Source organism: Ixodes scapularis, unplaced genomic scaffold (assembly GCF_016920785.2).
Source record: "Ixodes scapularis isolate PalLabHiFi unplaced genomic scaffold, ASM1692078v2 PGA_scaffold2__306_contigs__length_199485367, whole genome shotgun sequence".
NCBI classification, from domain to species: domain Eukaryota; kingdom Metazoa; phylum Arthropoda; class Arachnida; order Ixodida; family Ixodidae; genus Ixodes; species Ixodes scapularis.
Genome location: NW_024609857.1, coordinates 141,058,106 through 141,075,551, shown reverse-complemented (window position 1 = coordinate 141,075,551; position 17,446 = coordinate 141,058,106). Strand labels below are relative to the sequence as shown.

At 47.4% G+C, this 17,446-nt stretch overlaps 1 protein-coding gene and 1 pseudogene across 1 annotated transcript; one reads left to right on the top strand and one right to left on the bottom strand.

Moving 5' to 3' along the window:
• Nucleotides 1-10,203: 10,203 nt before the first annotated feature.
• On the top strand, nt 10,204-13,059 carry LOC121836613. The gene is made up of 2 exons (XM_042291566.1): nt 10,204-10,858; nt 12,821-13,059. The coding sequence occupies exons 1-2, from the start codon at nt 10,219-10,221 to the stop codon at nt 13,057-13,059; spliced, it is 879 nt and encodes a 292-aa protein (XP_042147500.1). The 5' UTR covers nt 10,204-10,218.
• Nucleotides 13,060-16,074: 3,015 nt separating this feature from the next.
• On the bottom strand, nt 16,075-16,911 carry LOC120843878 (annotated as a pseudogene).
• Nucleotides 16,912-17,446: the final 535 nt, after the last annotated feature.

Below are 17,446 nucleotides of genomic sequence, written 5' to 3'. Positions count from 1 at the left end.
CGCAATTCTACTGTCCTTTAGTTGTGGATTTGTTTTTCGTTTTGTGCTGCATCGGGACGATGCGCTTTTAAAGGGGGGATAATGCCGCGCGCAAGGTCACGGACTTGTAGAAGGTTCTCGTTTATTCTTACTACTGACATAACTTCTATCGTTTATCCCTGCTCTTGTTTTTCCAGAATGTGCATGTTCATTCTCGCCCCGAGCGCGCTACGCTCGACCCTTCTCCGCCGAAACTTCGAGATAGCGCTCACTCTAGATAAGAGGCCGCCAGCGACTTTGTCGAGGCAGTCTCGCCCCAGCGCTCGATTCTGCTGACACGCCGACTTCGACGCCCGCGACGCTCTGCTTTCTTCTGTTTCCTTCTTTATTTTTGGCACAAGTTCGCCACATTAAACGTTTATTTATTTCTGTTTATTTCTTGTTCATTGGTCACGACTCACCACCCGTGACAATATCACTGCATGGACTCAAACCACAGACAGCGGTGGCGGAAAGGCCGCCTGCATTTGTTATTAAAAATTAACGTGCTCCGAACTGCCCCGAACAATGCTGAGCTCTCCGATTGGTTGTTCGTGTTGTCGAAGACGCCGTCGTTATAGCAACAGCCCGCTCTCGCGGGGATCGGGAGCTTGCGTTACACCGGAAGTTCTAGTGTTTCCGTACGAGAACGTCGTGTTCCTCCTCTCACTTAAGAACACGTTGGTGAATACCGATTTCTTCACTTCTTACGATGTTCTTAACTTACGAACTTCTTAGCTAAATTGTCGTAACCTAAAAAGGTTCTCGTGAATTTGGCCTCAGCATTGCAGGGAGGGTCCTCTCGCCATATCATTAATTGAGCATTGTCATCACCAGCATTGCCATGCGTTTTTAGTCCCCTGCTTCGTGTCTGTGGAACTATATTAAAATGTCATTGCACTCTCATATACATTGCTCCTAGTGTCCGTTGTCACAACTATTGCATATTGTCAGCATTGGTTTTATCATATTAGCCTTTTGCACTGCGCGAATGTGCCAAAGGTCTTATTCTTATGCGCTTTGCTTTATGACCTGTGAGTTTTCTTGGCCATAAGTGTTGTGTGATATCATAATGAGCTAAACATCAATTTCAAATTGAAGAATATGTATTAATCTACCTTAGGAGCTCTTTGCTATTTACTCTAACACTAATTTATTTGTTTCAACGGTAATCTATGCATATTTATTAAATTAATCGTCATTTAGGTATTTAGTTACTTACTCCTCTTCTACCCCCCCCCCCCTCTCCCCCGATTAGCGATCTGTCGCAGTGACAGATCGCTAATCCGGCCCTTAGCCAAAAAGTTTGGAGACACCCGTGTTCGACCAATCAGAAGCCGATGACGGAAAGGAGGGTCACGTGTTTCACTCGTGCCAATCGGCGAGGCGTATCCGGTTCTCCGCTGGTAGAAATTGCTTTTTCGTTTTGGAGGTGGAGACTGTTTTTTCCAAGGCTGCGATGGTTCAAGCTTGACAGACTGTCAAGGAAGCCAGCGGATTTGTCCCAAGATCGAACACTTCCACGCTGTCGCAAGGCGCCGCAATGTTTCCGTATATTTCACTCGCTATTAGGGAGTTTTCGTAGACCGCGTTTCCCCCTCCGCTAAACCCTCCGCAACAAAGAAGCCGCTGCTGCACCTGCGCGAGTTACGGGTATTGTAGCGGGTTGCCGAGAGCGTCGCGGGACGGCGAAAACGATCTGCGAAAACTCTCTACTGGTGAGCCACTAGCGCCGATTGCCTGTTCTTATTAGGAAGTTTTCGTAGATCGTTTCTTTCGTCCCGCAACGCTCTCTGCAGCCCGCTACGACATCCAGAACTCTGCAGTTAAGGCCAACGGCGCGCATGCGCACTAGCGGCGTCTTTGTTGCGGAGAGCCTAGCGGAGAAGGGAAAACGATCTACGAAAACTTCCTCTGCGGTTGACTGCGTGTCAACGCAACTGTCTGTACAAGCTTGGGGCAAGCGTCCTTTGCAACGAACATGGTAGAGCCTTTTGACAAGGACATAAGCAAACCGCGTTAACGCTAAGGCGGTTTTCTCGGCACCGGAGAAACTCTCCAAGATGTGCAGACTGACGGAGCCCTTCCGCAAACACCCGGAAGGCTGCATAAAAAAGCATCTCAGCCCGTTTGTAGCATGCGCTGAAGGAGTAGTCTATGACGATAGGCGAGACTGCGAGACTTTTTAGTCGTGTTCGACGCGAACACGACCAAACAGTGAGTGGGAAACAGGATGGCCATAGTCTGCAGATGCAAACCTGATCCAAGTCATCCGCGATCATCAGTAGACAGAAGGATAAAACGTGTGGAGATCTGGCTGCCCTCCTGCGGCGCTGGCCCTTGGGGCCCCAGATTCCGGCCATTCGGACTTCGTCGCGGGCTGGGCAGAAGCTTAAAGGGCAACTCCGGCCAAAAACTCAAGATGAAATAAATTACTGTTATCGCTGTATTGACACAAAATACGACCCCAGCCAAAATATTACGTCCGTGGGACGCCGCATTCTCAACTAATGCCGATAATAAAAATACGACCCGCCGCGCCTTGGCGGGCGGCCAGCGGGTTGCCGATCGCTAAAGCAACATTGGGCCGTGACGTCAGTATCGTTTTCTTTTTTTCCTCCGGTCCGGGCGTTGCGCGGAGTGCGCTTCTTTAAGCCGCTACCACCGCTACTTCGGCTTGTGATTGGCGTGTTTAGCCGTTGCTTTTTTTTATCTGTACACACTAAACATTTTCACACCCTTATTGGTGTAAATGGCATGGGTCACAACTCACCCCCCCCCCCCCCCCCCCCTATTGGTGTACGAAAACGCCCTAGAAAAAAGGTGCTATTCCTAACACTCTCAAAAACCGGTGTAATCTCTTACACCCTTCACAGAAAGGTGTGATTCTGGTCAACATCATTTTATTAGGGTGTGATGGCAGCAGTACACCCTTCCAAAGCGGTGTACTGCAACTAGAAGAGCATAAAAAAAACCGCGACTAGTGACAAAAAATTGGGACAACACAACACTGTCTCAAAAAGTTTTGAGACGTGTTGTGTTGTCCCAATATTTTGTCTCTAGCCTCGGTTCTTTTTACCATGATCCTTCACCAGCTCGCCTGCGCAGTAACTCTCACTTCATTCAGCTAGAAGAGGTTAATACAAAATGTGTAACACATCCACAGAATAGGGCACAGACCCCCGCAGCACTTCATTGAAAAGTATTTATGGAGGAATGATTACTAACAAGTTTAAACATATGCACCACTTTTCAATCTGAAAAAAAAAAAAAACGTGCGTGGATTTTATTTTCTTCTTTCGCGAATTCGCGACAAACCAATGTCACACCTCAAAAGCGAGCATTTGTGACCTAATGTTAAGTTTTTTTGACAAAGATACAAAATTCTTGAAGGCTTAAAATAAATGCACTCAAAATTTTAGTAAGGCTTTCCTTCGCCTAAAGCTACTTTAATGCTTTCCAGCTCTGGTGACGTAAGCAAAACTCGACAGGCTGGCTAAGACGGAACAACCGGGAGTTGCTTGGGGCGTAAGCGGCAGTTCATGTCTGTAAATGGTAAAATGGTTTATTGAGATGGAGGACTACTATCAGAGGAATGCTTGCAGAGTACTTACAAATAAAACAGCGATCTCGTGTAATCCGTGATAGATGCATAATCCAATTCGGGCAGCACAAAACAATTCACAAACAAAACGTCGGTGATCAAACGGTCGCTCACATCCATCGGAAGTCTCGCGGTCGCCGATGAGCAGCTCTCTGTCGTGATAGATGCACAATCCGATTCGGGCAGCACAAATCAACGCAAACACAATGTCGAGGTTGAAGGCGGTCGATCACATTCAGCGGAAGTCTCGCGACCGCCGATGAGCAGCTCTTTGTCGGAACGCGTCCAACAAGCACAGCACAAAAAATCCATGGACTCCGACGAAATAAACGACCATTACCAACAGTTTAGTATGGACGTAATCCGGCCGTTCAAGACGAAAAATCACCGCTGCGACTGCAACGCACGAAAAACAGTAGAAAACTGACGCACGGGCGCAAACCGGACCTACGTGGCCCCTACAGCTCACCCTAACTTGGAATACGGCAAAGACTACGGCCCCAGTGCCCCCATCATCACCGCGTCAGAGCGAGTCACGTGACAAATTTTCGTTCAAGCGTTCTTGCCGTACGGAGGGCGGTCACGTGTTTCGCACCATCGCTCTGATTTGCTAGAAGCAGCCTTCGCACTCTTTCACAGCTACACGAAGACACAAAAGAAGGTGTGGAGGCTTATCAGAAGTCAAGGTCAAAGGGGGGAGGACAAAGCAGCTAATCTCCCTCTGCTGTGTGGTATAGACCTTTTCCGCGTAACCTCGACCCAGCGCGTAACGTGCGTAGCCTCGACTCGGCGACTCGGCGCATAGCGAGAATAGTTCGTCCGGTTCTAGCACTTCCGGTATGCGGGAGCAGGCCTAGCCGGCTCGTACGGTGCGGAAGTGGTGCGCGTAAAATGGGTTTTGAAGCCCTTGAAAGGGCAGTGAGTTGTAATAAGGTGGATTAATACGTCGAGGTATCATGTCCGCGCATACTTGGTCATCGGGCTACCACTGCGCAGTCGTTGGCTGCAGCAGCAATTTCCGAAAACGGAAGATAGTGCGCGACAAATTGTGCACCGAACACAAGAAGTCGCAAAGCGAATGCGGCTGTAACGTATACACCTTACATCGCTTCCCCGCTGATCCTGATTTGCGACGTAAGTGGGTGGCAAGTGTCTACAGGAAAGACTTCGTGCCGGGGTCATCGTCGAGAGTTTGTTCGCGGCATTTCGTCGACGGCAAGCGAACCAAGCAGAACCCAGTTCCGATGCTCTTTCTGGGCTATGATCGCAAAGTACTGTGCTATTTTGGTTACTTCTGCTACTTTGCCATATTTGTTGTTTGCTATTTGCCGTTGCTATTGGTACTTGGAACCTGTGTTTATTGCTCGATTGGTGCTTCCTGTAGGTTATTGTAGGCCGAAGACGATTGCAGAGGATGTCCGTGCCACCCCTCAAGAAATCGGTAATTGATGCTTGGACATTTCCTGCTTATAAAATCACGTCGTTGACGCGATGAGACATTTGTGTATTTTCTCATTACAGAAGCTCGCAGATGACTCTCCATCAGGCTCGTCGACAGGCTGTCCGCTGAAGGTGATTGGCGTAGTGTCATATTAGTAAAGGCTGAATTGCAAGCGTTTCGTCCCGTTATTGGAAGAATCGCTCATATGCGGTTCATAGTTAAAGACCTGAATATGCACACCTTATTGATTTATAACAATGTTGTAAATCTGTAATTTTTTTAAACAGCTGACGCTCAACTTTTAGGAACAAAAAATAAATAAACAAAAGCCAGTGTTTGATTTAATGATGTAGTTTACAGAATCAAATTTGTTATTTGAAGAAGCAGATGCTGGACAGTCATAATATGTATTTGCTAATAAATTTAGAGTGCTACGATAGACTAACATCAGAAGAACAGTGTCTTGGCTGATACAAATGAAATTTCACTGCGTCTTAACTGACGTTCCCAAATTCCGTAGTCTATTGAGGATCAAGCCAGCCACAGCGCAGCTGCTGCTTGCGAGTCCACTTTTACTGCTGTTACACCTTTGTGTTTCTGTATCAGCAAAACCCAGTACACTCCACTGGTCCCACGACTCCGCCGTCTTCACAACCAAAGACTCGGACCCTCCAGCTGCCTGCGCGGAGCCTGTTGCAGAAAGTCGACCAGCTGCTGGATGCTGTGAGCAGACTGCAGTTTTGGCTTAGTGCGGGCTGCAGTTCACGAGTCTATTCTTACTGTTGTTACGCCTCTATGTTTGCTCATCAGGAAACCCCAGTATACCCCGCTGATCGCCCGACTCCGCCGGCCCCACAATCCAAAACTGTGCCGCTCCAGCCGTCTGTGAGGAGCTTGTTGCGGAAAGCCGACCGGCTGCTGGATGCTGTAAGCAGACCGCCTTTCGGGTGCTCTGCGGGCCGCTGTTTGTGAGTTAGTTTTGACTGTTGCTATGCCCGTGTTCTCATATCAGGAAACCCCAGTACACCCCGCTGGTCCAACAATTCCGCCCGCCCCACTACCCAAGACTCTGCCGCTCCAGCAGCCCGTGCTAAGCTTCTTGCAGAAAGCTGACCAGCTGCTGGATGCTGTAAGCAAACGGCCTTTCGGGTGCCACTGTTTGTGTGGGCCACTATTTGTAAGTTAGTTCTTAAGTTCTTGCTGTCTTTACGCCTCTGTATTTGCACATCAGGAAACTCCAGTTCATCTAGCTGATCCCACGACTCCGCCGGCCCCACAACCTAAGACTCAGCTGCTTCAGCCGTCTGTGCGGAGCTTGTTGCAGAAACCCGACCGGCTGCTAGATTCTGTAAGCAAACCCCCTTTCGGATGCTCTGTGGGCCACTGTTTGTGAGTTCGTTCTTAAGTTCTTACTGTTTTTATGCCTCTGTATTTGCACATCAGGAAACCCCAGTTCACCCAGCTGGTCCAACGCCAACGCTGGCCCCAGAACCCAAGACTCTGCTGCTCCAGCCGCCCGTGCGGAGCTTCTTGCAGAAAGCTGACCGGCTGCTGGATGCTGTAAGCTAACCCCCTTTCGGGTGCTCTTCGGGCCACTGTTTTTGAGTTAGTTCTTAAGTTCTTACTGTTTTTATGCATCTGTATTTGCACATCAGGAAACCCCAGTTCACCCAGCTGGTCCAACGCCAACGCCGGCCCCAGAACCCAAGACTCTGCCGCTCCAGCCGCCCGTGCGGAGCTTCTTGCAGAAAGCTGACCAGCTGCTGGATGCTGTAAGCAAACGGCCTTTCGGGTGCCACTGTTTGTGTGGGCCACTGTTTGTAAGTTAGTTCTTAAGTTCTTGCTGTCTTTACGCCTCTGTATTTGCACAGCAGGGAGCCCCAGTTCATCTAGCTGGTCCCACGACTCCGCCGGCCCCACAACCTAAGACTCAGCCGCTCCAGCCGTCTGTGCGGAGCTTGTTGCAGAAACCCGACCGGCTGCTAGATGCTGTAAGCAAACCCCCTTTCGGGTGCTCTGTGGGCCACTGTTTGTGAGTTCGTTCTTAAGTTCTTACTGTTTTTATGCCTCTGTATTTGCACATCAGGAAACCCTAGTTCACCCAGCTGGTCCCACGACTCTGCCAGCCTCAGAACCCAAGACTCTGCCTCTCCAGCCGCCCGTGCGGAGCTTCTTGCAGAAAGCTGACCGTCTGCTGGATGCTGTAAGCTAACCCCCTTTCGGGTGCTCTGCGGGCCACTGTTTGTGAGTTAGTTCTTAAGTTCTTACTGTTTTTATGCATCTGTATTTGCGCATCAGGAAACCCTAGTTCACCCAGCTGGTCCCACGACTCTGCCAGCCTCAGAACCCAAGACTCTGCCTCTCCAGCCGCCCGTGCGGAGCTTCTTGCAGAAAGCTGACCGGCTGCTGGATGCTGTAAGCTAACCCCCTTTCGGGTGCTCTTCGGGCCACTGTTTGTGAGTTAGTTCTTAAGTTCTTACTGTTTTTATGCCTCTGTATTTGCACATCAGGAAACCCCAGTTCACCCAGCTGGTCCAACGCCAACGCTGGCCCCAGAACCCAAGACTCTGCCGCTCCAGCCGCCCGTGCGGAGCTTCTTGCAGAAAGCTGACCGGCTGCTGGATGCTGTAAGCTAACACCCTTTCGGGTGCTCTTCGGGCCACTGTTTGTGAGTTAGTTCTTAAGTTCTTACTGTTTTTATGCATCTGTATTTGCACATCAGGAAACCCCAGTTCACCCAGCTGGTCCAACGCCAACGCCGGCCCCAGAACCCAAGACTCTGCCGCTCCAGCCGCCCGTGCGGAGCTTCTTGCAGAAAGCTGACCAGCTGCTGGATGCTGTAAGCAAACGGCCTTTCGGGTGCCACTGTTTGTGTGGGCCACTGTTTGTAAGTTAGTTCTTAAGTTCTTGCTGTCTTTACGCCTCTGTATTTGCACATCAGGGAACCCCAGTTCATCTAGCTGGTCCCACGACTCCGCCGGCCCCACAACCTAAGACTCAGCCGCTCCAGCCGTCTGTGCGGAGCTTGTTGCAGAAACCCGACCGGCTGCTAGATGCTGTAAGCAAACCCCTTTTCGGGTGCTCTGTGGGCCACTGTTTGTGAGTTCGTTCTTAAGTTCTTACTGTTTTTATGCCTCTGTATTTGCACATCAGGAAACCCCAGTTCACCCAGCTGGTTCAACGCCAACGCCGGCCCCAGAACCCAAGACTCTGCTGCTCCAGCCGCCCGTGCGGAGCTTCTTGCAGAAAGCTGACCGGCTGCTCCAGCCGCCCGTGCGGAGCTTCTTGCAGAAACCTGACCGGCTGCTGGATGCTGTAAGCTAACCCCCTTTCGGGTGCTCTTCGGGCCACTGTTTGTGAGTTAGTTCTTAAGTTCTTACTGTTTTTATGCATCTGTATGTGCACATCAGGAAACCCCAGTTCACCCAGCTGGTCCAACGCCAACGCCGGCCCCAGAACCCAAGACTCTGCCGCTCCAGCCGCCCGTGCGGAGCTTCTTGCAGAAAGCTGACCAGCTGCTGGATGCTGTAAGCAAACGGCCTTTCGGGTGCCACTGTTTGTGTGGGCCACTGTTTGTAAGTTAGTTCTTAAGTTCTTGCTGTCTTTACGCCTCTGTATTTGCACATCAGGAAACCCCAGTTCATCTAGCTGGTCCCACGACTCCGCCGGCCCCACAACCTAAGACTCAGCCGCTCCAGCCGTCTGTGCGGAGCTTCTTGCAGAAACCCGACCGGCTGCTAGATGCTGTAAGCAAACCCCCTTTCGGGTGCTCTGTGGGCCACTGTTTGTGAGTTCGTTCTTAAGTTCTTACTGTTTTTATGCCTCTGTATTTGCACATCAGGAAACCCTAGTTCACCCAGCTGGTCCCACGACTCTGCCAGCCTCAGAACCCAAGACTGCCTCTCCAGCCGCCCGTGCGGAGCTTCTTGCAGAAAGCTGACCGTCTGCTGGATGCTGTAAGCTAACCCCCTTTCGGGTGCTCTGCGGGCCACTGTTTGTGAGTTAGTTCTTAAGTTCTTACTGTTTTTATGCATCTGTATTTGCACATCAGGAAACCCTAGTTCACCCAGCTGGTCCCACGACTCCGCCGGCCCTAGAACCCAAGACTCTGCCGCTCCAGCCGCCCGTGCGGAGCTTCTTGCAGAAAGCTGACCGGCTGCTGGATGCTGTAAGCTAACCCCCTTTCGGGTGCTCTGCGGGCCACTGTTTGTGAGTTAGTTCCTAAGTTCTTACTGTTTTTATGCATCTGTATTTGCACATCAGGAAACCCTAGTTCACCCAGCTGGTCCCACGACTCCGCCGGCCCTAGAACCCAAGACTCTGCCGCTCCAGCCGCCCGTGCGGAGCTTCTTGCAGAAAGCTGACCGGCTGCTGGATGCTGTAAGCTAACCCCCTTTCGGGTGCTCTGCGGGCCACTGTTTGTGAGTTAGTTCTTAAGTTCTTACTGTTTTTATGCATCTGTATTTGCACATCAGGAAACCCCAGTTCACCCAGCTGGTCCAACGCCAACGCCGGCCCCAGAACCCAAGACTCTGCCGCTCCAGCTGCCTGTGCTGAGCCCGTTGCAGAAAGCCGACAAGCTGCTGGATGCTGTAAGCAGACTGCATTTTTGGCTCAGTGCAGGCTGCTGTTCACAAGTCCATTCTTACTGTTCTTACGCATTTGTGTTTGCACATCAACAGAACCCAGGATACTCCGCTGGTCCCACGACTACGCCTGCTCCGCAGCCTGAGGCTCTGCCATTGACAACAACAATCAAAGTTACGGTGGTGCCTTTAGATTTGGTAAGTCCTCATCCATCCCTTTACGAAAGTGTAGTGCTGCACAGGTTTATGTAAATGAAACATCATCATTGCAGTACAGGGTTATATGAGAGATGTAGTAGTTCAGGCTGCCTAACGTCTCATTCATGTGGATTGTGGTTTAGGTTTTGCAGGCTGGACTTAATGATCAAGGCCCTCTGGAAGCGCGACACTGCCCTACAGTAAGTTATTGGCTTCTTTAAGCAGCGTAATCTTTGTAAGCTGACTAACTTCTTCGGTTTTACATTTCTCAGGTGACAACAAAAGACCAAGAAACCCAGTGGGAAGTTCTGGAACTAGAGGACCACAGCTACTCCTTCAAGGAGTCTCGAAAACCTGCCATCGCGCTGAAAATGTCGGCTTCAGATATAATGTTTTATACGGGTGTCTCGAAGACCGTGTTTCTAAGTCTCGCAGAGGCCGTCTGTAAAATGACCACCACCAACTCTCAGTTGTCCGCAGAAGACCAGCTTCTGATAACACTCATGAGATTGCGCCTAGGCCTCCTTTATGGGGACCTAGCTAGGAGGTTTGAGACCTCGGTCACTAGAATTTGTGACATTGTGAAAAAAATGCTTCGGATCCTAAAGAAGATCATGAGCTATGTTGTTTTCTGGCTGCCATGGTCACGCATAGAAAACAGTATGCCTGCCTCTTTTGTTGAAGGCGGTTACGGCAGGACTACCTGCATCTTTGATTGTACGGAAGTCATTCTGCAGAGGCCTAAGAAGCTCATGGCTCGAGCACAGACATTCAGCTCCTACAAGGCAAACAACACGGTCAAATATCTTACAGTTATCGCCCCCAATGGCTTCATTATGTATGTGTCAGATGTGTATGGTGGGAGGGCTTCCGATAAATACATTGTGCGGCACTGCGGGGTCGAGGACCACTTCCAGCGTGGCGATGAGATTATGGCTGATCGTGGGTTTACTTTGGATGCCCACCTGGAGCTTCAAGGGGTGAAGTTGAACATGCCGGCGTTCACAAAGGGTAAGACGATTGCATGGCATGAACCCTAATGCAGGCACTGTTTATTCATGTCCTGTCTGCAAATGCTTTGTGTTAGTTATACTCTTGGAGATAACTAGGGCTGGTTCTTGATTTAAAATTTTAGCCAGTCTCATTGCCTTGCAATAGTCAAATTTTTGGTTGCACTGATGTTCAGGCTCAATATATTGTGAAAAGAGCAAGGACGCCTGTTCTTCGTTGCTTCCTTTTGCTGTGTGATAAACAATGCAATGCACTTTTTTCAGCTGGGGATAAACTTGAACCTTCAATTGAGAATGCTCAAATGACAAAATATTACTCCCAACTGTGAAGGCAAAGAGGTTTCCTGATGTTATCTGGCATGAGCAGGGTCATTCACTTCACAATCATTCCTGCAGCGCTAAATAGATGCTTGCGAGACGTTGAACAAAGACGCACGGAACTTTCTTCATTACTGACTCGACTTCTAAAATGAGGAAGCCTAGCGAGTACTATGATATAATGTAACATAAGAAACGGGCCTTGGGAGAAAGGCACTGGCCTTATTTTATGTCATCTAAACAGGCAAATGTGCACAGATTGGATACAAGTGTTGCGGCAGCACTGAGACGAGACTTGTATCCTCACTGATTGAACATGATCCTCAGCCAAACACTGATGCAGCACTTGTGTCTCATTTGTGCCTCATGCTTGCCTCTTCAGGTGCTGTACAATATTCAGGCCTATGAGCCTTGCTATCTAAAAGGTGTTCACCTGGGAGCTAATTCCTGCAGAAAGGAGGGATTTCCTTCTTTCTGGGTCAGAGACAGAATCGAGGAGAGGTGTCCTCGTCTCTGGCTGCAGACTGGGCCTTATATTGACCTAAGCTTAAGTTGGAAGCAATCCCAGCCTAAATGTGATGAATGTTATTGGCATTTTTGTGTTCCCCACAGATGAATGGACTAACCTTTTAAAAGCACGGAAACCGTAAAAAAAAAAAAAAGATTTTTTGGGGGGTTTACTTAGTTAAAAATAATATTCAATTAATTGTGAGGTTAGTCTATCAATCACCCAGCCATAGGAAATATGACTGTGTTTGCTTAAATGTGAATGTGGATCCTCAAATGTTTGCAATGCAAGTTTGATCTGTTATAAGTATGTGCTTGCATTGTGCTGTGCTTCATGCTGCTTTGCCCAGCTATTTCGGTGGCCAGAGTGCTGCGCTCTCCAGTGGCTTGGCACTAGACTTGTCAACTTGTTGGTGCACAACATCCAACTTCTTTGAGTGGATACCTCCGGCAACTTTCCATATCTGCCGAAATAGTGGGACCATGCTTCTTAATTCTTAATCTCGCCAAGCATTTTAAGCTAATAGGAGCAACTCAAGCATGCTTTGCATGTCTGGCATTGCATGTACACAAAACACAGCACACAAGCTGTCTTTTTTTTCATCGAAATGCTATTTTGGCCGCAGCCAAGCCATGGTTTTGAGACGTAGCACTTCAGAAACTATTGTGAAGCACTACATGAAGTAGCCATTCTTCAACTTTGTCAAGGATAGTACAGCCACGAGAAAACAGTTTGCGTGTTTTGTATGCAAGGAGAAACGGAGAGAGGAGTACATGAGAGCGCACAGGGATGTCGGAGCACCGAGCTCTAATTTCGCTTTGATTAGAGGGAGACTCTGGAGACAAATGCAGCTAGCCCACTATTCCTTCCAGTCAGAGCTTGGCACTCTCTCCCCGCACGCTTGCAGTAAATCTGCAACTCACATATTTCTTAATGTTTGTTGTGATTTCCTTAGTTCTACATGTCCTCCATTGTTTCTAGTTCAGTGCATAGCCAGAAATTGTGTTGATGTGACGTATTCCTTACTAAAGTCAGCATGCTATATATGCAGCTTGCAATGGAAGGACTGGTCAAAGGTACTGCAGGATGCAGCGTTAGTAAAACTAAACAATCATATGTCTTCTTTATTATTCGCAGGGAAATCCCAGCTCTCCGAGCTCGATGTGACTCGAACGAGAAGAATCACCTCATTACGGATACATGTTGAGAGAGCGATTAATCGCATTAAAACGTACCGTATCTTCAAGTCAGCGTTAACCATAACGTCGAGGAGAACCATCAGTGATATGGTCTTCATCTGCGCAGGACTGTGCAATCTGAAGGCACCTCTGATTGCAACGCAAGAAACAGCGGCAAGTGCCAGCGTTGATGTGTAGACCTTGACTCTGTAGACACTGAATTCTCGAGCTTGTTTTCTACATGTTCCGTTCTAATGTATTGGGTCTGATCAAGAAAATGAAACCCGGTTTTTGGCGTGCATAGACAAATTATTTGTCGCCAAAAGATGAAACTGGGAATGTCAGGCTAGCAGTGGTGAGAGAATGTGAAAGTTCGACAACTTGAAGTTACCTTGATCATCCAAATACTCGGGGCAAACGAAAAAAAATGGTATTGTAGATGTATCTAATGCTCCGGTGGGAAAAATTTGTGAGTAAAAAATGCAGTATTGTTTTTTTTTCTTTTTTTTTTGAGACCATACTTCTAGCACAGAATGTGGTTTATGGGTTGTTTACAATAGGAAACTAGATATGAACAAGCGTCGTAACGACCGACATGTTCATTAAAGTTGTGTATAAAATCAACATAGCCCCAGCAGGGATAGAATCTAGGTCGACTGCAGCTGCTCTCAGTAGACAAATTCGGATAGCAAATTCTGTCATTGGCTATTGTTTGTTATTTGTTTTTAAAATAAACACCACAGGCATTTAGTGGCATTTGTTCTGTTCTACATGCATTACGCTGAGGTAGTCGTCTATTTATAGAGAAATTTCGTGTTTCCATTTTTCGATTCTGGTAACATATTCTCCAGCTTTTGCATTCTGCCACTACAGCTAGTGTCGCATTCTCATGCAGTTTCCAGTACCTATGCGGCTCAAGACAGGTTTTATTTCCTTGGACAGACTTGGTAGTGTGGTTTATGATCATTGCTCTATCCGTGTTTCCTTTGTGTGCCTCACATCGCTGATGTTGAGTACAATTTTTGTAGGTGTGTTTGTTTTGATCTCTTGTCTGCAGGATGGAAGTTTTTTGTTTATTTTCTTGCTCACTTAATTGGGGAGTGGAACAATTTTCAAACTTCAGAACAAAAACCTTTCATTGCTTAAGTGCACTAGATATTTTTTTAACAATAGTGGGTTTACACAATTGCACGACATACGTCACAGCAACAGGAGCTCAGCAATCACGTAATTCGCCAACACTGTGACATCATTGTCGTTTCTGCACTGCCTCCTGAGCACAGTTCTGAGAATTTTTACACCACTTCCGCTCTCAATTCCACTCCCGTGCCGTAACTAAAAGTCATTTTCTTTGGACCCGCTACAAACTTTCCAAGGTCTAGCCATACAACGTGCAAGTTCGTCTGCTCGGATGGTCGTGTGCATGCTCCGGAAAAAGTGGGGTTTCTGTTACATCCACCCTCAGAGTGAGAACGGTAAGGCATGTCTTTCAAATGCCTGGCCCTCAACTAGTGTTTGTGGTTTTGATCACGTGGTCGTTGCTTTTTGATGCATTCACTAGCTGTGCATTTGCTCGAGGCACTGTGAAGTTTTGAGCAGGATGTCAACGTTATTCCCCCAGCAGGATCTCGCTAAGAGCTGTTGCTGTAAAAATAATACAAATTGAAGTTCATGGTATCTTTCAACTGTTACACTGTCTACTGAGTCACTGTGTTCTCAAGCATGCTCGTGACCTTCCTTTTTTCATCGGTGGGAAGAGGACCTTTCGCCTCAGATAGGAACACGTTTCAAACGTTGGTTCGATCGCCTCGGAACATTATAGCCAGTCGGCATCGGTAATGGTCGTGGCAGGTAGCCAATCTTGGATGAGTGAAAAAACATAAGTATGGACATCCGTTTTTGCTCGCTTGTCATGAAAGCATCGGAAGGGGATAATTTGGTTGACTTCAGGTGAATGGCACGCTTACACACGCAACTTGCTCATTCACTGTGGCGTAGCTCGTGGTAACTTCGGGCCATTTTTCTCATGGCTGCCACATGCTGCTGCATGTTGGGAAATAATCTGGCTTTTGCTTCGCGAGAACATGCAAAATCACAATATTTTAGGGAAAGTCTGCATTTACTTTTACTTACGTTGATACAAACAAAATATAAGTGATATGCTGCATGTTTGTGTAGTAAATTGTTTCACCTCCCCTTTAGATTGAAAGTGTTAGTATTCTTATTTGATGCAAAGGATAAAACTTGGCTTATGGACTTAGTCTAGCAAAAAAGTAGGTTTTTCACATGCCTCGTTTTACTCATGCCAATTATTTCACGTCTTTCGTTGTGATATGTGTACTAGCGTAAACAAAAATAACATATTAATAAATAAAAGATCCTGCTTAGCCGAGGATAATCTTAAAATGTTAACCAGTTTAAAGAGATGCTGAACTGAAATCTGGATTCCACAAAACACGGCGGCAAAAGCGTGCAACGGGATGCTACAAACACCAAAACATCACTCGTACAGCGATATCTCGAAGGGATGACCGTATTTCTCAGGAAAAGGAGGCGCATTTGACAGATGTGCTTACGTCTCGTTTCTCCGAGGAGGAGAAGGAACAGCCTCACGTCTTCTCCGCCTCGCCGCCTTGAGGGGGCGAAGTGAGAAGAGGAGGAAACGAGACATCTTGACATCACGCGCATTGTCCAATCTCGACCTTTTTCCAAAAATGCGGCCGTCCATTCGGGATATCATTTTACGAGTAGTGTTGTAGGGATTGTAGTCTCCCGCCTACAGCTCCTGCAATGTTTTCTGATATCAAAATTTCGGTTCACCATCCCTTCAAGTGCAGTTTCAAGATTGGTTTGGGACCGGTGGTCCCCTCTTCAGCTTTGGCAACACATGCAATAGCCGAGGACGAGGACGCTGGTCTCGAAAGCCTTGTAAGCTGTCCTTGATGTGTTGTACATTTCAAGATTTTCTAAAGTTGGACAGTTTTTCTACTTGTTGGACACTTGCAAGTTACTGATTTCTGTTCTGTTTGACCGATTGTGGTATGTGTATATGAAATAATTCAAGGAATGTGAAAGACAAATGGCACAGTCTTCACACCTCGTCGAACCTTGAAAAACATGGCGAGCAGGCGACAGTCAACACTGGCTTGTTGTATGAAGCATTGTCACTGCTCCACCTGCTGCTTCATTTATTTCACCTTTTGTTCTTGTCACTTTTTGGAAAAAGTTTGATTACATGAGGGCCAGTCGCCTGTATTCAAGGCACATGTTCAGTTTGCCCCCCCTTTGCATCTTTTCAAGGTGCGGCAACATCGAAGAAAAATAAAACCGGCTCAGCCGAGGTGTGTTTTCAGCAATGAAGCTGCCATCGAAAGAAATCTCTAACAACACATCACTGTTCTTTGACCACACATACAAAAAACAGAGCTGCTTCCCTGTGCACAGCATTGTGTACTGTACTTGGCTATAAAAGCCGTTACTTCCAGTCTTTTTTAGTGTGTATGTGTCATCTTTTCTCTGGACATCATACCTCTTATTAGTGGCAATCATTGCCCTGCAGTCTTGCACCTCTGGACACTTTATCTCCAGAATGGCATTTTGACTTTCGATGATGCCATCAGGAGTAGCAGAGAGCCAGGGCTCCTCACTGCAAACTACAGTTCCACAGAGGGAAACTGTGAACCCTGTCTTTACAATGAACGCCTGCCGCACTACAGGTTCATACATGTGTCCATGCCTAGTGGCAACATTTCCATGGAATGAACTGCCTGTCAGGGTTAGAACGGCCTTCTCGTGAGATGTTTTTATCATCTTTGGTACGCACTTAACGTTGGATGCTGTGATGCGCAACTTCCGTGAATCTTTCCACAAGGCATTTGTAGTGCCCCGTGTTCCAGTTTCAAGTTGCACAGCTGCAGTACTAGTTAGTACAACAAAGTCACTATAAAATAAGTTGCATGCTGGGCACGATTCTGGAAGGGTCTCTGCCCTATCATGGTCTCGGTGGCTTGGGGCCTGGTCGGGCACCTTGGCAATTGGTTGAGCCTGGGGCTGCCTAGAGGCTGTGATGGTCTCATGCAAAAGCGTTCCTGCAATATAAACATAATTTATTAAAAACGAAACATACAACTTCATATCAATGAATTACATTAGAAAAGCAAGAACAAATGATAACAGGCATCCTTAGCTCGTTTGCAGCTTGTTTAGGTGATCTCTGCATTTAGAAATAGTACCTGATGTGTCAAGGACGGACAAAATGGTGTTGGAATTTATTTGATATCGCAGAATATTTTATTTTCAAGTGTTTTCTGCTGATACCAGAATGCTGGTAAATCAAAGTGGGTGGCAGACACAGCTGACTGGTCAGTGACTCACCAGTTGGAACAAGTTCTGTGGTTAAAAAAGGGGTCTGTAGAAGCTCAACATGGAAGAGTTATATATTTATTGAAACAGTAATGTACGCACTAAGTACACTTGTTAAGGTAGTGCAGATAGGCTGGATTGCTCAAGCTCTATGGTTTCCCTTGAGCTCTAATCTTGTTATTTATCTCGTGTAAAGCTTCACATCTGATCTTATTTTGTTAAA